A 23,336-nucleotide genomic window follows, 5' to 3' on the forward strand; every position below is an offset into this window, starting at 1 on the left:
ACCGCTAGCAGATCCTCAAAACGCTAGCGGCTTTTGAAGCAGATTTCAGAGCGATTCTAGGCATGTTTAGAAACATTTTCTAAACATGCCGAGTGTTTTTGTGAAGCAGATTACAAATATTGTTACAGTAAAAGCTGTTACTGAACAGCTTCTGTAACAAATACGCCTGGAAAACCGCTCTGATCTAGTGTTTTTCAGAGCGGTTTGCATTTTTCCTATACTTTACATTGAGGCAGAATCGCTTCTGCAAACCGCAAATGTGCAGCAGGAGGCACGTTTGCGGTTTGCTAAAAACCTCAAACCGCTGGTGTGCACCATCCCATGGAAATACATTAGCCAAGCGTTTTCACAGACAGATGCGGTTGGCGGATCGCTGCTAAAACCGCTCGGTGTGCACTGGGCCTTAAACCACCTTACCATATCAGCCCTTCAATGTCATGATATACTCACTGCAGTCCTACCCTAACAGGTGGTAACATATTTGCATATCTCATAATGTTTGTGAAAAATTATTTTGAAAGTAAGAATGTCTTGCTTGATAATCCAATCTTGCAATGTGACTGACATTGGAACTTGTAGTGTGGGTGTATTTATTTGAGGTGCATACTGGCAGCATGTGCTGTATGGCATACAATGCTGATCATCCACAAGGCAAACTTAGGCAGCTGCCTAGGGTCTAGAGAGAGTTTAGGGGCCTGGTGGTTGCTAGCCCCCACCAAATCTAACTAAATAAGCCAGGTGACCATCAGTGGAGGGCAAAGTGTTATCTTGCCTAGGGCCCCATTTCATAGTTATCCCTCTCTGATGGCTTATATCATGTGTGAAGTGTTCTATAAAGTATATGATTTTTGTTTTATTTTTTATGGGGGGGCGCCACAGGATTTCTTGCCTGGAGTGACAAGAAGGCTAGAGGCGCCCCTGGCTGCAGTAGTGTCTGAATCACACACCTGAAACAAGCATGCAGCTAATACAGTCTGACTTCAGTCAGATCACCTGATCTGCATGCTTGTTGAGGGGCTGTGGCTAAAAGTATTAGAGACAAAGGATCAGCAGGAGGATCGGGCAACTGGTATTTTAACAGTAAAATCCACATCCTTCTCAGTTTAGGTCCACCCTCCACTCCTATTACCCCCCCCCCCCCCCCCCCCCCCCGTCCTTCCTGTCCCACTATCCCTCCTCCTGTCACTCTGTACTTCTGTCTTTCTTCCGCCTGTGTCCCTCCTCTCCATTTGTGCCTCTTCTGTTCTCCCTGTGCCTCTTTGACTCCTTCTGTCCCCCTCCGTGCTTTCTCCTCTGTCTGGTGCCTTTTCTCCCCCTGTGCCCCTTCCTCTCCATCTTTGCCTCTTCCAATATTATCTCCCTATGCCCCTTCTTTGCTTCCTTCTTCCCCTTTCAGTGCTCTCTCCTCTCCATCTGCGAACCCCTCTTGTCCTCTTCCTCTCCCCCTGTAGTGTTCACACACTCACTTACTTACTTACTTTCTCTATCACTAGTTCTGCCTTCTCTCTTCCAACTCGATTGGGACCCCTGTGGTCATGTTCTTTAGCCTTACAGCTGTTATTATAGGACTACAAAAAAATGGCCACCAACATACACTATGAACATTTTAGGTCTGCAAATGCGGAGTCCGGCGGCCATTTTTGTGTAGTCCTATTACGCTTGTATTTACATCAGGACTAAGCATGGTTGCCTAAACTAATGGCAATGGCACACGGACTGTTCAAACCCAAAGCCAAACTATTTCAGCAGCTAAATAGGAAATGTATTTATAGGAAACCAAACCATGCACTGCTAAAAGCAGAACCACATACAATGAGATTCCACTTTCAGTAGATGTTATAATGTTAGTAATGCCTCCATAATTACAGCAAAAATACTACTACTTGGCTTCAATCCTGCCTTACTATCACTCATCCGGAAACATTGTTATTCTGGAGAGACACTCTGCTCACCCCATCCTCCAGCATTTTGCCCGCTTGCCCTGCCAGACTGGGTTGATCGCCTGTTCTGCTTCCTTCCCGCAGCACAAACACATCTCCACCAGTTACATAGTCCCGCCGAAGGATCGGAAACATCTGCTGCTGAGTGAAAAAAGGACGCCAAATATTGGTTCTAGCTTCGCCTCCGAGTCCGACACGCGAAGCAGACACGGATATCATCATTGTGTCTAGTGGATACTGTTTCTATCTCTAGAGCCGTGGTTATTGCAGGTGGCGGCCATTTTATTGTAGCACAGGGAGGAGACAGCGCTTTCCCCAGGTGTGGGCTGGAGTCGGGCGGGCTGTGTATTTTGATGTTCAAGCTTGGACTTGGAGTATCGCCAGAGATATCACTAGGAACAGGGGAGAGGTGACTATTGAATGTGTAGAGAAGCTGCATTTACATATATCCTAGAGAGTCCCATACATCAGGTGTTATGTGCATTGAAGATGCTTTCCATTGTGTTGGGGTATTATGTGGTTTTCTTAGTGCTGTCATTATTATTTTTAATATTGTGTTTTATTTCTCAATTACAATCATTTTACACAGTAAGGTACAATAATAAGGTGTAAATAATAACCATGATTTCCTAAAGAGTAGTATGACACAGGAGGAGAAATGCAGCCTACCCAACTAAGCTTACAATCTAAGCGATGGCAAAGAATAGCAGTGATACATAATGGTGATGAATGGTTGACAGAAGAAAATGGTTAGGCAAGTATTACGAGTTAGTTTATAAAGGCTTGATTAAAAGTGTTAAAGGTAGTAGCAGTGGCATAGCAATTGGGGATACAGAGGTTGCGACTGCACCGGGGCCCCTGGACCAGAGGGGTCCACTAGGGGCCCTCTCTTATCCATCTTATTAGCTTAAAGTTGATTCTATACTTGGTAATAAACACCTCTACATGTGTATTGAATAGTTTTAATCCTTAACAAACGATTTCCTTACTCTAAATGTACCTCTCTGACACTGCAGCTGCCCTTGGTAGGTTTTGGAGCTCCAAATCAATAGAGTTCTTGGGGCCCTATGTAAAACTCACACTGGGCCCCAAGCTCCATACACCACTGGGTAGCAGCGAGCCCATTGGAAACAGGGAGAGAATCCCAGATAGAGACAGCCCAAAAAAGTCTTTGAGCCATGCACTTGAAGAGGTCATGAGAGAAGACGTCACTAGAAGGTCCCCGGAAGAAGGAGAGGGGGGTTAGGGGTGTATTTATGTCCCAGTTTGGAAAATCAAGTGGGACAGGAGCAGTGGAGTGATTTGATGGCATAGACTGCATTTGATTGTGAGGTAAATTGGAGTCCAGTGTAGAGATGTGCAGAAAGGAACAGGAGACACGGGTTAGCGAGAAGGATAGATACATCTAGCTTTAGTATTGAACATAGGTTGTAGAAGTGAGAGTCTGGTTAGTAGAATGTTAGTAGAAATAATAGGAGGATGTTGCAGTAGTCGGGGATAGAGATAATGAAAGCATGTACCAGGAATTTAGTGGTCTGCAGGGACTGGAAGGGGAGAATTTTGGGAGTGTTGCACAAACAGAAGTGACAGGGCCTAGAGATTGACATTCTGAGAAGAGGTGCCCTAGTGTTATATAATGATTAAAAGGTTCAGTAAATGTTGGGAGGTGACTTATCTCCAATGAGAGGCGCACATCTATTGCTAAATAGTAGCATTACTGAAACTCAACATCTTCCACTTGCTTATGTGCACTTCACGTTAATACAGTTCCAATACTTTTAGAAAACTGAAAGTGTACCTGAGAGATTACAGTCAAAGAGATTTATACTTACCTGGAGCTTCCTCCACTCCCCTGTAATCCATGGGCTTCCTTGGTGTCCATACGGTCCTGTCAGTTCTGCCACTGGCAGCCCCAGTAAAATCCCCAACTGAACCAGTCAGGCATGCCATGCTTCTTTAGCCATGTTCCCATAGCCTGGGAGTGTTCTGCACCTGCACAGTTACAAACCTTAACTAACTCCACAAGACCAGAACGCTCCTGGCCACAGGAGTGTGACCAAGGAGGCCTGTGGCCAGGACTGCACATTTACAGTAGTCCCTAACTACCGGGTCTGAAAGGGGGAGAACAGAGGGGAAGAAATGGAAACCAAGGGAGCCCATGGACTACGGGGGGGGGGGGATGGGGTGGGAGAGGAAGCCCCAGGTATGTGTAAATCCTTTTGACTGTAATGTCTCAGATTTACTTTAAAGGAAATAAACTGATTAGATAAGCAATTGTATCAATCCTGTATCCCACAGTTTTTTACAGTTTTTTTCTTGTATCTAGACTGTGTCTCACAGTTTTCTACTTATTGGCCTCGATTCATTAAAAAGTGTTCGGTGAAGTAAATCAGTGCGGGGAAACTCCGCACTCGGTATTTCTGACTCCAGGGTGGGCATTCATAAAATGTTGCTAGTTGCGATAGCTGAGCGGAGATTTCCCGCTGTAGGCAGGCGGTAGGCTGTCGGGAGCCTTGCGGAAACACAGGAGCTGGCTGAGTCCCTCTGTGCGCTGCTCTCTCTGCTGCTGCTTGGGAGGTCTGTCCCATTCACTGCAATGTATTCCGCACGCTTCTCGCCACATCAGAGGGAGCGGTATTCCCCGTCTGCATACCACTTCCTCTAATCTTTATGAATTGAAATTTTGTTACTTTTGTTAAGATAATCACCGCACTAGGCGGTGATTTATTGTTCTTCTCAGGAATGTCGGCTTTTCATGAGGAAAAAGCCTTTATGAATACAAGTTTTGCTATGTGGTCGGTAAAGTGAGCTGTTTTCAGTGTTTTCAGCATTTCCGCATGCGGGAATGCTTTATGAATCGAGGCCTAAAGTTTTTAATGTTTCATTGTTTCTGCTCAATGACGCAGTCTTTTAAGTATGCAAGAGCTAGAATATATGAACTATTGAGGCTTTTTATCTCTTCCTGCACTCAGAAGCTTTTCTCTGCAGGAAATGGCTATAATTTCTTATTGAGTATTACTCGGTAGTCCTACTGGGTCTCCACTGGAGAGAAACTTTCAAGTACATTTACCACATTTGGTGCTGATGAACGGTGCAAAGTTGATCGGAAGTTTATCAGTAAAGTTTGTGGGCATCAGTAGGCAGATTAGATCAAAGTGAGGAGATCTGTCAGGAAATCAGTCCCCCGTATTATCCCCATACCAATGATGTTCACTTATATCCTTATGTAAATAACAGACCGGGGGCTTTATTTACTAAACCATGATAAATCATAAAACGCGCACAATAGAGAATTTTTGTAATTCGTGATTGTGCGCAAAAATGTGCGCAAAAGATATAAGATATCACGGTTTAGTGAACCTAGCCCCTGGAGTTGCTCAGTCGTGTAGGACCGTACACACGCTGGATCACCATCACTGTAAGACAAGTGATCCCTGACAGTAAGCAATGAGCGAATGACATCAGAGCACATTTTAATTCAGCGACGGCACAACTGCGGCTCGCCTATGGGATTGTTAGAAAAAGTAAGAACCCAGAAGTGTGTAATTCACCACACATTGTTTGGTATGAACTACTAACACTGATTATAGTCTGAACCAATTCAGCAAAAGAGAGTTCATAAACGCTCAAAACCCCCAGGCCTCATACCAGTCGGTGCAGGATCAGGTAAGCCAAGCCATAGAAGATGAATGAACAGAAAAGGAGGATCCGCAGACCTGGTCTGCGGATCCTCCTTTTCTGTTCACTGAACCAATTCACCAGGACGGATTGGTCTGTATGAACGATCACTGTTTTTTACCATGGTTTTAACACCGTTCGGATGGCGGTGATTGAAATCTACACTCTGTTTGGAGGCTGTTATTCCTGCCAAGGCGTAGATTTCACTCACTGCCATGTGCACTTGCCGCTTCTGCTGATCGCGCTGCTCTTTCGCAGCTCACTCACCCTGTTGTCTGTATGACGGCAGAACTCCATGAGCTGGTCAGGAGCAGATTTCTTTGGCTCCTGATCACTGTCATCAATATGAGCCAATCTCATTGGCTCACATTGATCACAGGGTCAGGAGCCAATGAAATCGGCTCCTGACCGACTCACGGAGCTCTGCAGTCATAGAGACAACAGAGTGGGTGAGCTGAGGTGACGGGTGTGTGGCATGAACGGTGGTAGCAGCGATTCCTCAGTATGCGCCAGTTTCTGGTACCAGCAGTCTCTGGTCCTTAAAGGGAACCTAAACAGAGAAGGATATGGAGGTTTCCTTTTAAAATAATACCAGTTGCCTGACTCTGCTGCTGACCCTGAGTCTATAATACTTTTATCCACAGTGCCTCAACAAGCATGCAGATCAGGTGCTCTGACTGAAGTCAGACTGGATTAGCTGAATGCTTGTTTCAGGTGTGTGATTCAGCCACTGCTGCAGCCAAAGAGATCAGCGGAACTGCCAAGCAACTGGTATTGTTTAAAAGGAAGCATCCATATCCCTTCAGTTAAGGTTCCCTTTAAGGGGCCAGAGACCGCTGGCACTGAAGGGGTTAAAAAACAATTCTTGGCCATCCCATTGTTTTTTTTTTGGCGATGCTGTTGAGCGTGTGTATGCAGGTTGGGACCTGTTCTGCGCCTGCACTCAGATGTGACTCCACTGCCTGTGCTGGGTGCTAGCAAGCGCCTGGTCAGTTCGTGGGGACAACTGACAAACTGCAGCGCCTGAGCCGGGCGCCTGTATAGCACTAATGCTATAGTGCGCGCCCCACACAAGGGTAATTACTTCTCCCTCCAAGTTGCTATGACTTTGAGGGGGAATAGTATTTACCACCGCCGGGAATTTGAGCAGCAGCATGGTGATCCGTCATTTGGCTCACCTTGCGTTCAACTCAGCGGCGGCATACTAATACATATGCCGAAACAAGCCTCAGTATGCTGCTCTGCTGATAGCTTCCCAGAGATGTTTATGCTCTACTTTATACATATAGGTAGAACATAGGCTCACATTGAATGCCCATGTATGGTTGGTTCATTGTAGTTTACACCTACCTAATCAGCTTACCGTATATTCTTATTTTGGAAATAGACACACAGATGAGCGGGAACATTTAGAAGCATACAAGAATCTGTGAAAGGACATCATGATGGAGAAATATCGGCCCTTCTTTTCACTAGGTAAGAGGAGGATTTCATTTCTTGTAGTGGAGAGAGTACTATGGAGGCTTCACAAAGATGCACTACAACGCCATAGCTGCATAGTGTGTGTGTGTTTCCTACAGATGGCTCCAGTAACAGATCCCCACCAGAGAGATATTCCCAGAATCCCACACTGAGAGAGCACAAGATCTCACATCACTATCAGGTAGATGGAACTGACTGATGAAATAAAACCTTCTTTGCTGTACAAATAGACCCTGTATATATATTCAGCATTACTTCCTATTTAGAGAGAAGGCCTGATTGTTGTTAAAGTTGAAGCTGAAGATGAGATGGATCTCAGAGGTGATGAGCCGTGTAAAGAGGAATCAAGTCCAGAGACCTGCATAAGTGAGTAATACCTACAGATGCTGAAAATAGTCATAGACCTCATTCAGTCACCCAAACATGCTTCCCTCCTTCTCTCTGTCAGTAGAAGGCAATGAGGAAACTGTGTGATCGGTGGGGGTAGTCAGGTACCATCAGCCCCTATTAAAGCCAGTACACGCTTGATGCATGTTGCCCGGCAGGGATCGGCAACCGATCCCTTAGGTGACACTGCAGGGCCAAGCCACGTGTTCTATTCCTATAGACTAGTGACGTGTTCTGTTCCTATGCGGGGGGCAGGAGGGGTTGTGCTGAAGGGATATCATGCAGTGGGTGGGGTAAGTGGGGAGAACAATACTATCAGCCAAATCAATCCGCCAGGTCATATTGCTGGCCAATCAGTCAAGAGGGGTCAGGGGCTGCTGTACACACACAGGATTCTTGGCAGAGGCAGTCGTTATTGCCCGCCTTGGCTGAGTTTCACCTAGCATGTGTACGGAACTGTAGACTCCAGCTCTTATGCTTATCTCATGTTGTTGTGTGCTACCAGCTAACAGACATGACCAGTCTCCCGCACGGCTCACTGGAGTTTATCTTATAACTCAGTATAGTGGGAGTTAAGCTAGTTTCTAGATCAGGCATGGGCAAACTCAGCCCTCCAGCTGTTACGGAACTACCAGTCCCAGAATGCATTTGCCTTTATGAGTCATGACTGTGGGTGACAGACTCCCGCAATGCATTGTGGGACTTGTAGTTCCTTAACAGCTGGAGGGCCAAGTTTGCCCATGCCTATTCTAGATGCATTGCTCATCCTGTAAAAACATGGAGGGGAAAAATCGCAGTGTGTGTTACGAGTGTGATGCGACGCATCTGGTGAAGCATACAGTACATAAATAGTATGCTTCACCACAACTGTAAATGCGCACATCCAATTGCACCATTAAAGTTTAATCAAACTGGGTATGCTATGCGATTATATTGTCAGATGCAACACAACGTTTCACTCTGAAGTAGCCTTATATGTAACTTTACCTAACTCTATTTACAGACACCAGAGAGACTCGAAGAGATGCCAAAGTTAAGGAGGAAGAGAACATAAGAAAGGTGAAGATTAAAGAGGAGGGATTTCCTGTAGAGGTCTTTGCAGGTGAGTAAACAAATGTTCAGTACTGAAAGGTTTCACGTTTTCCTTGTTCAGTCACGTCAGCAATCTTTTAATTCCCTCACTCCTTTGTAAAAAGTGGTCCACACATCCCATTTTGATTGGCCAATTTTACCACCTCCGCATAGTATGAGAGGTTACCTACACAATCTGTTCATAGTATTCAAATGTAGGCCCTCATACTACATTGACGATGGCAAACTTGGGCAATGATTGGCCAATGAAAATTGGATGTGTGTACACACACTCAGAGGAATGTTAAAGCCTGGCACACATTTTCACTTATGATTGGCCAATCATTGTCCAATTTTACCACCTCCATGCAGTATAAGGGTTTACCTGCACAATCTGCTCATGGTAATCAAAATCTTTGGACCTTCCTAATACATAGATGTGGTATAATTAATCAGTAAATGGCCAACCATAATTAAAAGTGTTTCTGTGGCAGTGGAGTATTGCACCGTGCTAGCCACCTGTTAAATTGACAAAATAACTGATTGTTAACACAGTACCGTACTCTTCTGCTATTGCTACGCTGAAAGATACTTCTTTCAGTTTCAAACATCTTTATTTACAGACCTGGGAGACACCAGAGAGACTTCAAGAGATGTCAAAGCTGAGGAGGAGGAGGAAATCACACAGGTGAAGATTGAAGAGGAAGATCTTCCTTCCGAGATCAGTACAGGTGAGAAACAAACAATAAGGCTGGTTTCACAGTGGGACTTACAGGCGCACGTTAGAGCAGCCTGTAACGCACCCCACCGCACAGCAATGAAAAATCAATGGGCTGTTCACAGTGCCCACGTTGCGTTACTTAGTAACGCTGCGCCATAAGACAACGTACTGCATGCAGTACTTTATAAGCGGCAGAGCCGCGTTAGACTGCTTGCACATGCTCAGTAACGTTGGGGAGGAGCGGAGAGCGGACAGGCACATGGCTAATTAATATTCACTGCACTCAGTGACGTGCAGTGTTTACTTCCTGGAGCGGCCGCTCTGTGCTGCAATTGGTCGGGCGGGACCACGTGATGCCGCATGCGTCCAAGAGTACGCATCACGGCATCACGGACGCCAGAGTGAGCTGCACAACGCGTCTCACTCTGACGTCCACATCAGAGAGCACCAGGCGTTGCGTTAGGGGTACGTTATGCGACCTTAACGTCCCCTATAACGCAACGTCCTGGTGTGAAACCAGCCTAAATGCAGGGAAACAGTTCTACATTCTCCCACTTAATTGGCTGCTTAGATTTCCTCGCAAGTTACTGAAAAGTAATGAGCAAAAGAAATAGCCTGTAGTTCTATGAGACATGAGATCCTGTCTATCACGATGGTGATGATATGATGCTAGTGGCATATGCCCCACTCTTACAAGCAGTCTATGCTTGTATTAACTACTGCTGTGTTGTTTCTTGCATCTCTGAGAGCATGTCACACCTTCTCCCCGCTTGCCCTCTCGGTGCTGCCCATTGCTGAGTGTGTCAGTACTCCTTCCTTTCACCTGCCCCCAGTGCTGCCCATTGCTGAGTGTGTCAGTACTCCTTCCTTCCACCTGCCCCCAGTGCTGCTCTTTACTGTGTGTGTCAGTATTCCTTCCTTTCACCTGCCCCCAGTGCTGCCCATTGCTGAGTGTGTCAGTACTCCTTCCTTCCACTTGCCCCCAGTGCTGCTCTTTACTGTGTGTGTCAGTATTCCTTCCTTTCACCTGCCCCCAGTGCTGCCCATTGCTGAGTGTGTCAGTATTCCTTCCTTCCACCTGCCCCCAGTGCTGCTCTTTACTGTGTGTGTCAGTATTCCTTCCTTTCACCTGCCCCCAGTGCTGCCCATTGCTGAGTGTGTCAGTACTCCTTCCTTCCACCTGCCCCCAGTGCTGCTCTTTACTGTGTGTGTCAGTATTCCTTCCTTTCACCTGCCCCCAGTGCTGCCCATTGCTGAGTGTGTCAGTATTCCTTCCTTCCACCTGCCCCCAGTACTGCCCATTGCTGAGTGTGTCAGTACTCCTTCCTTCCACCTGCCCCCAGTGCTGCTCTTTACTGTGTGTGTCAGTATTCCTTCCTTTCACCTGCCCCCAGTGCCGCCCATTACTGAGTGTGCCAGTATTCCTTCTATCCATCTGCCCCCAGTGCTGCCCATTGCTGAGTGTGTCAGTGTTCCATCTCCCTGTCTGCCCCCAGTGCTGCCCATTGCTGAGTGTGTCAGTATTCCTTCCTTCCACCTGCCCCCAGTGCTGCCCATTGCTGAGTGTGTCAGTATTCCTTCCTTCCACCCACCCCTAAAGCAGCCCATTGCTGAGTGTGTCAGTATTTCATCCTTCCACCTGCCTCCTATGCTGCCCATTGCTGAGTGTTTCAGTGTCCCATCTCCCTGTCTGCCCCCAGTGCTGCCCATTGCTGAGTGTGTCAGTATTTTTTCCTTCCACCTGCCCCCTGTGCTGCCCATTGCTGAGTGTTTCAGTGTCCCATCTCCCTGTCTGCCCCCAGTGCTGCCCATTGCTGAGTGTGTCAGTATTTTTTCCTTCCACCTGCCCCCAGTGCTGCCCATTCCTGAGTGTGTCAGTGTTCCATCTCCCTGTCTGCCCCCAGTGCTGCCCATTGCTGAGTGTGTCAGTAGTCATTCCCCTTGCCTGCCACCAGTGCTGCTCATTGCAGGGTGTGCCAGTAATCCATCCTTCCACCTGCCCCCAGCACTGCCCATGGCAGAATGTGTCAGTATTTGCTCCCCCTGCCTGCCCTTAGTGCTGCAACACAGCATAGCACATTTGTATAATCAATTACTGTTTAGACAAGTATAACATGCAGAGCACTGCTGAACTCACAGCACTAGCCCTGCTGTCTGATTTTCAGTGTTGACTTGAATGGAGATATTAGTTGTATTATATATGGGAAGTTTCAAGGCATGTCAAGGCTGTGTGTGTACATACAGTCTCATTCTACAGTAAAAGCATTTAAGATTGGTAATCTACAGGAGCAGATATACACAGAGAGCAGCCTCACCAGAAGCTGCCTTATGCTGGGAATACACGGTTTGTTTCTGCCATGCGTTTCTGCTCTCAATCGTTTTTGCCGCTCGATTCTGCAGTCGATTCTCTTATCTTCTGCTCATTTTTCTTATCTTTTTCCATTCACTTCTATCAGAAATCGAGCGGCAAAAGAATCCAAAGGGAGGTAGTACATGACGGAAATTATCTATCGAACCATCTAATCAGCTAAAGAATGAACAGTGTATTCCCAGCAGTACATCTTCCTCAGTCCTGCATCTGTAGCATCTGTTCACACTTATGAATATCTTCTGCGGTATATGTTCTTTCAGGAATGTTGTCCATCGGAGAACAAGACTGCAGCTACAGAGACAACCTTCATGCAGCCCTGCAGCTTTTATTGGATTGCCATATTTCTGCAACCAATAACCACTTTCTAAAGAAAACCTGAGGCAACGCCTAAAGGTAGTCATACATCTAGCGATGATGGGCTGATTCGACCAAGAGACAATCTCTCTCTAATTGAATCTGTAATGCCGCTTCGCCTACCTGACGCTGTCTACCCTAATGTCCAATATGCTTCCCCCCCCCCCCCCCCCCAGTGCCCAGTGCAGTATACTTTACCTGTCTGTGTCCCCCACTGACCCTGGGTGCCTTCCTGACATCACACACGTGCCCACGTTACTCTGGCAATTACGTGGGGCGCAAGTATGGACCAAGGACTATGCCCGGAGCCATGCATAGTACACTAGGCACCGTGGGGGGAGGGTTACATTGAAGATTGTGGGGGGGGGGGGGGCAGCATTGGGGGTTTTGTCACTCATCCCGATATCACTTGCCATTACCTCCGCAGAGCGAGTCAAGCAAGTTGGCCCTACAGCACCTTGCAGCATGTGCAACCAATTCATGCAACTAATTTAAGCTCAAAATTGGTTGCATCCTCGTTCAGGCATGCACTTGGCAGAATCGATTTTCATCCAATTCAGTTATAATAATCCAATCGGATTGTTTGATGTGTGGTCACCTTTAGAGAAAAAACAGATACTTGCCTGTGAAGAGGGAAGCCTCTGGATCCTCCAAAAGGCTTCACGTGTCCTCCTTGCCTTCACCGCCTCTCACCGGGACCCCCTTGTAGGTCACCGAGCTCTCCCCACCATGCATGAGCACGGCTCTACTGCTCCTGTGCAAGAATGTGATCGTGCAAGAAGGGGAGCACAGCCACGGATCATAACTGGCAAGCTCTTGTCAGATATGTGCCTGGGGTCTATGCACAGGTAGGTATCTGCTTTTACTACAGTTTTTTTTCCCAGGTGCATTTTAATTCATCTTAGAAGCAGGTTTATATGCAGCCTCAGGAGGAATGAGTGTTTTTAAGAACACAAAGATGATATTCTGATCATTTTGTGAACATTAAATATCCCTGATATCTTTCTCATTCTTTTCCAGATGGGCAATATGTCAGAAAAAACATAGCAGTTAGTTCTCCAGATAGTGACATAGACAGTGAGATAGAAGATGATGACATCACAGCTGATTCTTCAGATGAAAATACCATCACCCTGGTGAAGTCGTATTCCTGTTCTGAGTGTGGGAAATGCTTTGCTCGAAAGTGCTATCTCCAGAGACATCAAGTGTGCCACACGGATGATGTGCCATTTTCATGTTCTGAGTGTGGGAAATGCTTTACCGTGGAATCGGATTTTGTAAGACATCAAGGAAATCACACAGAGGAGAAGCCGTTTTCCTGTTCAGAGTGTGGGAAATCTTACAAGCAGAGGAAGAGCCTGGTTGAGCATAAAAGAACTCATACAGGGGAGAAGCCATATTCCTGTACTACGTGTGGGAAATGTTTTGCATCGAGAGTGAGTTTTGCTCGACATCAGCGATCGCATACTGGACTCAAGCCCTATTCCTGTTCGGACTGTGGAAAATTTTATTCACGAAAATCATATGTTGTCAGGCATCAAAGAACTCACACAGGAGTGAAGCCTTTTTCATGCTTTGAATGTGGGAAGTGTTTTTCTCAGAAGTCCGGCCTTACTGTACACGAAAGAACTCATACCGGAGAGAAGCCATATTCATGTTCAGAGTGTGGAAAGTGTTTCACCGACAGACCGTATCTCGTCCATCATATGAGGACTCACATGTTCGAGAAGCCGTTTTCCTGCCCTGAATGTGGACAGTGTTTTGCCCGGAAACAGCTCCTTAATGTCCATCAGCACATTCATACCGGAGTAAAGCCATTTTCATGTACCCAGTGTGGGAAGAGCTTTACTCGGAGACAATCGCTCACCATACATGAGAGTGTTCACACCGGGGAGAAGCCTTATCCATGCTTAGAGTGTGGGAAATGTTTTACAAGGCAAGGCCATCTTACTACGCATCAAAGAACTCACACTGGAGAGAGGCCCTATTCTTGTTCTGAGTGTGGGAAATGTTTCACCCTGGTAACTCATCTCATTCAGCATAAGAAAATTCACACAGGGGTGAAGCCATTTTCATGTTCTGCGTGTGGAAAAGGCTTTACTAAGAAATCCTATCTTATATCCCACCAGCAGTCTCACTCATGCTCATAAAAAGTAGTTTCACTGGGAACTCCACTCATTTTATACAGTATATCCATTATCTGGGATTTATTACATCACTGCTCTTCCGAAATAGACTTGCAGATTTGTCATATCAGATGACAAATACCATGGACTGCCTCCTTCTCTCTCCTAGTAGAGTAAACTAGAAGGTCATTTCTGGCAGTTAGTGCTATACAGTACGCAGTGAGACTCCTGGCGGGTGAAAATGCTGCATTCTCTTATCAGAAACATCAGCATACCATGTGTTGAAAAGAACAATGATGTATACTTTTATTTTATTCACAAATCCAATGCCAGTAAAAGTTTGATCATGAAAGACAGGTTGTTAGCATTCTTGCACTGATTTTTTGTGGTTCTGATTTGATCAAACCATGTACACTGTCCGCATTGTGATCCTTTAAAGTGGTATTAAAAGCTTTAAAATGAAAATCTAAAACCCCACTGTATTGCATTAATAAATGTAATATCTATAAGACCATGCCTTACAGTAATTTTTTTTCATTGTTCAAGAGTAAAAAAAGATTTTTACAATGATTATTTGCTGCCTTTGCCTGCAATATAGGAAGAGGCTGTTCTCTTAATTGTGCTGCTGATGAGATATAATTAAAGTCCCTGCAAGAGGATGAAGCGTCAAGCAGGCCACCCTAAATAAAATCTGTTCTTTTGAAAACATCTCCAATAGCTCTTTCCTCCATGCAGTAACTGTGAATATACCTTATCATCAACATAAACAGCCTATTCCTATATTTCCGGCAAATGCAAAAAATAACCAGTTTGAAATTTTTTTTTATACTTGAACAATTTAAAATAATGAATGTAAGGCAAGGTCCTATAGCTATTACTTTAATTAACACACCATAGTGTTTTTTTAGATTTTCATTTTTGTTAGTGTTTAATACAGTAAGACCCCTAATATCCAGCACAGGAGGGGATTGCCTGATGCTGGATATGTGTGCTTGCTGGTTGCTTGAGAAGTCAAGCAACCGACGCTAAAATAACACTACCACCCCCCCTCCCCTCCGTGCAGAGTGGCACGCAGCAGAAGCAACTTACTCAAACTTCATGCACCGTCTTCTACACTCCCTGCAGCTCCCGGCAGTTTTCCTGCGTACTCCTTGTTCCGCTCCAGAAGAAAATGTGACGAAAGCTGCTAGGAGCTGCAGGAAGTGTAGAATATGGAACCTGGATATTTGGTAAGTCGCTTCTGCTGCGCACCACTCTGCAAAAACTAAAAGTTATGCCTGGGTTTTCCCCTTCAGGCATGCCGGATAGTTGAATTTTCTGGATGCCTGAGTTCCAGATAATAGGGCTTTTACTGTAACACTTTAAAATATTTGCAGTAGATGTAGAGGCGCCCCAGTATACAAAACTTGCACAAAGAGAAAAGGGATCACCGCTGGCTGCCGTGTCAAGAATGTCCTTCCATTCCACAGATAAGCAGTATGAGATATGTGCCATAGCGCTAAGTGATCAAACTGTAATATGGCATACAATGGATGAGTTCCACCTCCAATACATGTCTCTTGTCAGATAGCCAGACCTGTTAGTGCAAACTCCATGCAAAGGAAAACAAAGAGGGATGCTCTCAGTGGATTTGCAAAAAGTTCCTTTTATTCTGCATAAAACATAAGCATAAATGCTTATGTTTTCCCTGATGACGGCTGAAAGCCGAAACTAGTCAGGACGAGAGCAGGCAACGCTGTTTATACAAGTATCCATTGGAGTACCAGTATAGTGGGAAGTGCTGTTACCGGAGAGGGTCCTTATTGGTATAGGACCCTCTAGATGTAAGTGGACCTTGCTATATTTTTTATGCTTATGGTTTATGCAGAATAAAAGGAACTTTTTGCAAATCCACTGAGAGCACCCCTCTTTGTTTTCCTGTGCACGGAGTTTGCAGTAACAGGTCTGGCTATCTGACGAGGGATCTCTGGAGGTGGAACTCATCCATTGTATGTCAGATTACAGTTTGATCACCTAGCGTTGTGGCACTTTAAAATATTTCTTTAGACTGGCTGTTAATTGGATTTTTTGGCTTCAGTACTTTGATCTACACTACTGATACAAGCATGCAACTAAAGTCAAAACTATGTCAGAACACCTGATGTGCATATTAATTGTGTGTTGGAAATGTAGAAGGTTTTTAAGTCCCATTTACCTGTTAAGAGAAAAGATGATATGTGCCTCTCCAGGAGGGCTCCCTCTGGTCCCTAGTTATCCTATTCTCCTCCAGATCTCAGTGATAAAGTCTGTAGTAGGTGTCTCCCGGCAGCCATGTTTGTCTGTCCCCACTACTTGCAGACACTGCTCTGCTGATTGGGTAGTAGCCCTGTCAAATAAAGCCATTTTAGAGAGTTGAGTACTGGAAGGGGTGATGCTAATTCTTGAATTTGGAACTTTAGAGACATTATGGCTGGAACAGCAGTACAAAGGGGACAACACACCTAGATGAGAAGACGATAAGCAGCGGGGACCAGAGAAAGGCTTCCAAGGAAGGTGAGTATCAGTTTCTCTACCCACAGGTTAGGTTTTTTTTAGTTGTCACCTAGAGTTCTGTTTTAAAGCAAACCTGTACTGGCTGAGGAACAAAAAGTTAGATACTCACCTAGGTAGACATAAGTCTCTGGCTAGTCCAGGAGCTTCCCGTGTCCTCCACCACCACTGGCCAAGACCCACTGGCAGTTCATGGCTGCGCTCCCCTTCGTAAATGAGCGTGGCTGTACTGCACTTGCAGGAGTATGTCCGCACTTGCACAGTAGCACAGAGGTGCTCGTGGAGAAGCTGCTTCAACTTACTGCTCAGGCAAGCTTTTGTCTGATATATTCAGAGGGTCTAAGTGCAACAGAGGAGGAAGAGGCAATGGGAAAGGCTCTGGACTATATAGAGCAGGGGTGTCAAACTCCCATCATGTAAAGGGCCAGAATATAAACCAGTCTAAGTCATGGGCCAAATTGTTTATTAAGATACAACATTTATTAAGCAGTCTCAAACTAAGTGCCACAATTATGATGAACATGGGGAGCCTTCCCCAACCTTTTCTGCAGAATAGCGCAGTGGAGCAGTTTAATATTTACCTCCTCCAGTGCTGCTTCTGTAGAAAAGGATCAAGATGAAATGCGGTCCAAGGCAAGATGCAAGCCTTCACTTCTCCATAGTCTTTTTGGTGAGTTGAGGTGGCGGGGGAAGGGGGGTTGTTTTACCAGCCATAGGAGGGGGTTTGGGTCCCAAGAGGGGGCCCCATGCTAATTTTGCTATGGGGACCTGTGGGTTGTTGCTGTGTCCCAGCTCAGACTGGCAAGTTTCAACCAGAAACGCTGTCACCGGTGTGCTAGCGTTCTTTTACTGTTTACAGTGATGTACATTTGAAGCTCTGGAGGGCTTTGTGTTTGACACTTGTGATCTAGAGGCTTCCTTCTGTCTAGGTGGGTATCTAACTGTTTGTCTCTTCAGGTTCACTTTAAGGCAAAACAGATTTTTTTTTCAAAAATGGAAAGAGCTCCACATAGTCTGCAAAGCACAGACTCACAAGACAGGCTTATAACCGCCCACAATACATGAGTCCAACTGCCCAAAGACCGGGATCCATAATATCTCCCATTATAGGTAAATGTGCTACACCTAGATAATGGCAGGTGGCAGCAGGTGATATAGATAGGTGTACCACAGAAGAGGGCATGAGCAAATAAGCAAGCGAGCCTGTAACGCTTGCATCCAAGCTGGCTGATAAAGCATGATGTAGTAGTATGTGGGGTAAAGCACCACAATTAGAATATTAAAGCAAGCCAGGCAAGTAGCTTTTCTTGAAATCAGCAATCCCATCTCCCATATTCCTCTCTACCTGAGGTTTCCTATAGACTAGGTTTACACTGGCAACTGATACCTTGTAACTGATCAGTTGTTCATCAGTCACTGTGCATATTCATCTGCTTATGTAGATATTGGAACCACAACACACAAAAATGTTGCAGCAGTGCATTGGGAAAAAGCTTTGTGCACCTATGTGACAAGCCCTCATTGAAAAGGTTCAGAGGTTCCACGCGCTAGAACAGCGAGCTTGAGGGGGATGGTGAAGCCCCTGGATTGTCCATTGGCTACTCTCTACTGAGGTATCTAAATATTACACATTTTTCCCTTGAAGTATTGGGGTGAAATCCAATTTACCTCTGATTATCTGGGTCAGTGCAGGAACCAGGGGGCTCAGTCTCAGAAGCTGCAGAATGAAGAAAAGTGGTTCCGCACAATCTCCCAAGTAAAATATACCGTATTTTTCGGCATATAAGAAAAACGGAAGAAAAATTTAATAAACCTGGTGCGTCCATGGACCAGGAGCATCTTGTAAATGTGCTCCCACCAATTATTATGTCCCCCTCTTACCTCATGTGTCCTCCTGTGTCCCCTTCTGTCCCACATGTGTCCCCATGTGCACCCTTCTGTCCCCCATGTCTCCTCCGCTCCCGTCTTGTGTCCTTCACTCCCCATGTATAGTTATAAGCAGCAGCAGCACGGCTCACCTAATCCATCGGAGCCCGCGGCATTCAGACACCTCTCCTGAGCAGAAGCCGGAACTAGGGGAACCATGAGGGAGAGGTCTCTGATCGCCGCTGGTGCTGATGGATAAGGAGATCCGTGCTGCCGCTGCTTATAACTGTACATGGGGATCGGAGGACACAAGAGGGGAGCAGAGGAGGACTCGGGGGAGCAGAGGACACATAGAAAATACAGGGAGTCCCCATCATTGCGGCAGGTCAACGGTTCGTATCAGCGGGCGTTCATAAGTCAGGGAGTCGCTGTATTTGGCATATAAGACACAGTGACTTTTTCTACCCATTGGGTAGATCCCTTATTGGATCAGATAAAACCAAGTTATTCAACATGTTTCAGACGCACACTGGTCCTGTAAGCAGACTTGGTGTACTGGTTTTATCTGATCCAATAAAGGTAATCTTTTGCTTTGGACATTGTATGGAACCCCACTTTACTCTTTATTTTTCCTTCATGTACTGTACACTTAAAGCCTGGTGAAAACAGAGTTGAAATCCGAAATGCTGAGCATGATCCAACTCCCATCATGCAGTCACGTCAAAGGGGGGTAAAAGGCGCCCAGAAGTAGAGAGTTAAAAACAACTAAAAAAAAAAAAAAAAAAGAGGTAGCTTACCTCAATAACGACAAGTTCATAGAAATATGTATTTTAATTAGGAAAGGCAACGCGTTTTGTGGGTCTGTGCCAAAGAGGGTGCCAGAGTTGTATCAGTTATTGATGTAATTTTTCTATTTGTAGCGGTTTTTAATGGAGCTTTATCTACTTCTGGGCTCCTCTTACCCCCTTTTGTGCTTTTTTCCATCCTTTGGGAGGGTTGTACGTTGGTACCTAGTAGCTCTGCCATCAATAGGAGCTTTTGTTGTTTTTTCCCCAAGAGTGCCACCGCATCCAGCTCGAGACGGACACCCAAATGGAGTCGGGTTTATAGATCTCCACCTGCTGTAAGCAGTTGGTTGCCCCTTGTTCACCCTTCCTTTGTAAGTATTATTCCTTTTTGTTTTCCATCACTCTTCTTGTGACATACTGCACCATTTGGGTTCCCGTTGTAGCTGTATTCTTCTTTTTTTAGGGTGTTTGGTCACCTTACCTCACAGCCCCAGCTTAAAGAGAACCTCAAATGAAACCAAGGGCAGCTATTGCTGACATTCTAATAACATGCCAATTTCCTAACTGGAGTATTGTAATTTTGAAACCTGACAATTATGCAAATGCATTGTCCAGCACATTTCCCCATACTGGCTGCTGCTAGCATTTGTTTGACCTCTGTAACAGCAGTCACATGACTGCTCGGGTTCTCCCCTTACCTTATGTGTGCAGGGGCAAGTGTAGGAGTGCTTTCTCCAGCAAGAGTGAGGCAGCACCTATAATCCCACCACCAACCCATATAACAAGCATGGGCAGTATAAGACAACCCCTCCCTTACTAAACACCACCCCACCTCCATCAAGTGTAGTCATTGAAGCACCCCTCACTCCCCAATAGCAAATATGGCAACTTTAAGCACCCCCTTCCTGAACATGCCCCCTGTTGCAGTTTTCACAGTGCAGCATTATATTTACCTGCTCCAGCACTACACTGGCTTCCTCTGCTCTTCCCTGCAGCCACGCTCTTGTTCTGCATACCTGCCTCTAGATCACAATGCGTGTCAGGAAGGCCAACCAATTCTAGAAAAGATAAATATAATGTTCCTCTGCACTACTGGGCAGAAGGGGGCGGGGCCCATAGCACCTTCCTTCCGCCACCCCCTTTTTCCACAGGGTCACTTCGCTTATGTTACTCGCCTTGTGCTTTATGGGAGGAGGTATGTCTCAGATTGCCAAGATGTCAAATATTGCCTGCAGTTTCAGACTATCAAGAATCGTTTATGATTATTTCAGAAGAACCCTGGAATTTGGTTTATGAATATCAGATTCAGAATTGTTTGGTTCTGGTACTGACAAGATTTTGGTGATGGATCAGTACTGGGTGATTTGTATGCATAAATATAGCACCAAAATCACCTATGTTATCTACACAGTGGGCTCTATTCATAAAAGGTTACCGCAAGTTTTCCGCTCAAAACAGCGGATTTTCCCGTCCATTTAGCAAAGTGAGCATTCATAAAAGCTGTTCCCGCATGAAAATCTACAATCCCCCAGCAGAGCGAGAAATTTCCACCCTCTCCAGTGTTTTTCTAGATTTATCTAGAAAAAAGTAACAAAATGGCCATTCATAAAGTTTAAAGGAAGCGGTATGTGGACGGGAAATACCGCTTCCTCTGATTTTGCGGATTACATACAAGTGAATGGGACAGACCTCACAGAGAGAGCAGTGCACGGAGGGACTCTGCCGGCTGAAGTGTTTCCGCATGCCTTCCGACAGCTTACCGCCAGCCTTCAGCGGGAGATCTCCGCTCTTGCATCGCAGCTGGCAAGATTTCTATGAATGACCACCCAGAAGTGTAAAATACCGCTGCGGTATTTTACCTCCAGGATTTTTTCAGACTCAGAAGTTTTATGAATAGAGCCCAATATGTTCATAGCATTCAAAATGATGTTGGCCCTCATGCTAAATAGCAGTGGTAAAATTGGGCAATCAAAACTGGACCCTTAAAGCAAACCTGAACTGAAAATAAAAAGTCAAAATAAACCTGCACACTTACTTACATCCCGTGCAGTCTACTCATCAATCTCTTTCTCCTCTCCTGCGCCCTGTTTGTCCACTGTGATTGATGGAATTCTCCAACCTCCATTTTGAAAATGGCCAATGCACCATAACAGCTTCCTGGTCAGCACATTGTTAAACTGTAATATCGCCCATAAGAGCCACAGGGAAACATGGACATTACTTTGCTCATCAGCTGACCTTTCAGTTACAACTGACAGCAACTGATACATAACTGACAGCAACTATGTTTCAGTTCTTACTAAATCTTGTCAGAACTGGAAGGTATCGATGTAAGAAGCAAATGGTGAGCTTCGGAGAGGAACTGCCAGTACGGTGAGGTAAATATGTAATATTCATTGGCAGGTACATAATTTTACTCAGTTCAGATTCACTGTGGCCTGGGACCCACTAGCAGCACTTTTCTAAGCGCTTTTGATGTGAAAAGCTTTTTCCAATTTAATGCTGTTTGTGTGATGCCACTTGAAGGCCTTTTCTTTAAAAAAATCCCTCATAGCATTACATTGCATTTCTGCAAATCACAAGTGCTTAGAAAACCTCTACTAGTGGGTCCCAGGCCTAACAGCCCTTATATACACAGAAATGCAATTGCGCAGCATTGCATTTCTTCCCAATATCCAGTTTTATTTTATTTGAACATAAACATTATTTTGTGCTCTGGGTTTGCCTGGAGAAGATAAATGCTACACACGTGATTCAGGGACTGACAACTTGCTACAATTAAGCCTGCTATACACATCCAAATTTGATTGGGAAATTTTACCACTTACATGCAGTATGAGAGCTTTTCTGCATAATCTGTTCATACCATTCAAGATCTGTTGGCCTTCATACAACATGGAGGTCATTGGCCAATCAGAAGTGTATGTGTGAACAAGGCATTGCAGCCTGCTTGCCCACATAATGGCTTAAAGTGAACCCGAGGTGAGAGTTATATGGAGGCTGCCATATTTATTTCCTTTTTAAGCAATGCCAATTGCCTGGCTGTCATGCTTTATCCTCTGCCTCTAATACTTTCAGCCATAGAAGAAGTAGAATTCAGCAGAACAGGTGTTTCTGGCATTATTGTCAGATCTAGACATCTGTCAGATTAGCTGCATGCTTGTTTCTGGTGTTATTTAGACACTACTGCAGCCAAATAGATCAGCAGGGCTGCCAGGCAACTGGTATTGTTTAAAAGGAAATAAATATGGAAGCTTCCATATCACTCTCACCTCTAATTCACTTTAAAGCCATGTTTGGTAGTTGATTCTGTACAGGGTCAGCCCTACCATGAAGGTCTAATTCAAACTACAAAGTGCTTTTCTAAGCACCAATTATTAAAAAGGGCTTAGCTAATATTATGCGTGTGATCTCAGTTGATCAATGTGATTTATTTAAATATCACACATAGCATTACATTAGCAAAATACTTTTACAATCCCTTGGACTTGGAAAAGCTATTTTAATGTGAACCAGCCCGAAGCCATCTGTATCATATGATTTAGGCTGCAAAATCTCGAGGTCGGCACTGGCAACTGGCCGAATCTGAATGGCAGAGAGCGCAGCGGACTATAAATACCTGGCCCAGTGCTGGGTCCTCACCTCTTCACTGTGCAGCAGCATTTCTCCGTAGTCTTCTGATGTCACATGACATGCTTCGGGAGCCTACAGAGGGATGCTTCTGCACAGTGATAGGCTGCAGTACAGAAGAGGAGAGCTCTCATTGCTGGACTAGGAATTCATACTCTTCTGCATGTTGTGCTATTTAGATGGGGGGGGGGGGGGGGGAGGAGGGGAGAGACCCCCTTCAGGCAGCAATAGGTTAGAACCTGCCCTGTTCCGATAGATGATAAATCATCTTTTGAAAATACAGTGGTTGTGTACCTAGTTGGCAAGCCAAAACTGCATTATCCAGCATCTTTCAATTCACTTAGTAGCCTAAGACAATGTGCCAGGTAGGGCTCCTTCCCATTTGTCTTTTTG

General features: G+C 45.3%; 2 protein-coding genes across 4 annotated transcripts in view; one reads left to right on the forward strand and one right to left on the reverse strand.

Annotated features, from left to right (window-relative positions):
* The window catches only part of LOC137534377 (zinc finger protein 660-like), a 56,890-nt gene extending 54,669 nt beyond the window's left edge, over positions 1–2,221 (reverse strand). The window contains exon 1 of the mRNA XM_068255859.1: positions 1,953–2,221. Within this exon, the coding sequence (XP_068111960.1) occupies positions 1,953–2,162 (210 nt within the window). The 5' untranslated portion in view covers positions 2,163–2,221. The remainder of the gene's footprint in view (positions 1–1,952) is intronic.
* On the forward strand, positions 2,001–14,477 carry LOC137534354 (oocyte zinc finger protein XlCOF22-like). Of its 3 annotated transcripts, none has more exons than XM_068255822.1 (7): positions 2,001–2,259; positions 7,014–7,094; positions 7,199–7,281; positions 7,367–7,466; positions 8,491–8,589; positions 9,182–9,289; positions 13,025–14,477. In XM_068255822.1, the coding sequence occupies exons 2-7, from the start codon at positions 7,061–7,063 to the stop codon at positions 14,152–14,154; spliced, it is 1,554 nt and encodes a 517-aa protein (XP_068111923.1). In that variant the 5' UTR covers positions 2,001–2,259; positions 7,014–7,060; the 3' UTR covers positions 14,155–14,477. The 3 variants fall into 3 exon arrangements, with proteins under 3 accessions (XP_068111923.1, XP_068111921.1, XP_068111922.1); XM_068255820.1 differs by lacking the exon at positions 2,001–2,259 and adding an exon at positions 2,266–2,349 and having other exon boundaries at positions 7,006–7,094; XM_068255821.1 differs by lacking the exon at positions 2,001–2,259 and adding an exon at positions 2,290–2,349.
* The last annotated feature ends 8,859 nt before the right edge of the window (positions 14,478–23,336 follow it).

This window comes from Hyperolius riggenbachi, chromosome 10, assembly GCF_040937935.1.
Source record: "Hyperolius riggenbachi isolate aHypRig1 chromosome 10, aHypRig1.pri, whole genome shotgun sequence".
Lineage (NCBI taxonomy): Eukaryota > Metazoa > Chordata > Amphibia > Anura > Hyperoliidae > Hyperolius > Hyperolius riggenbachi.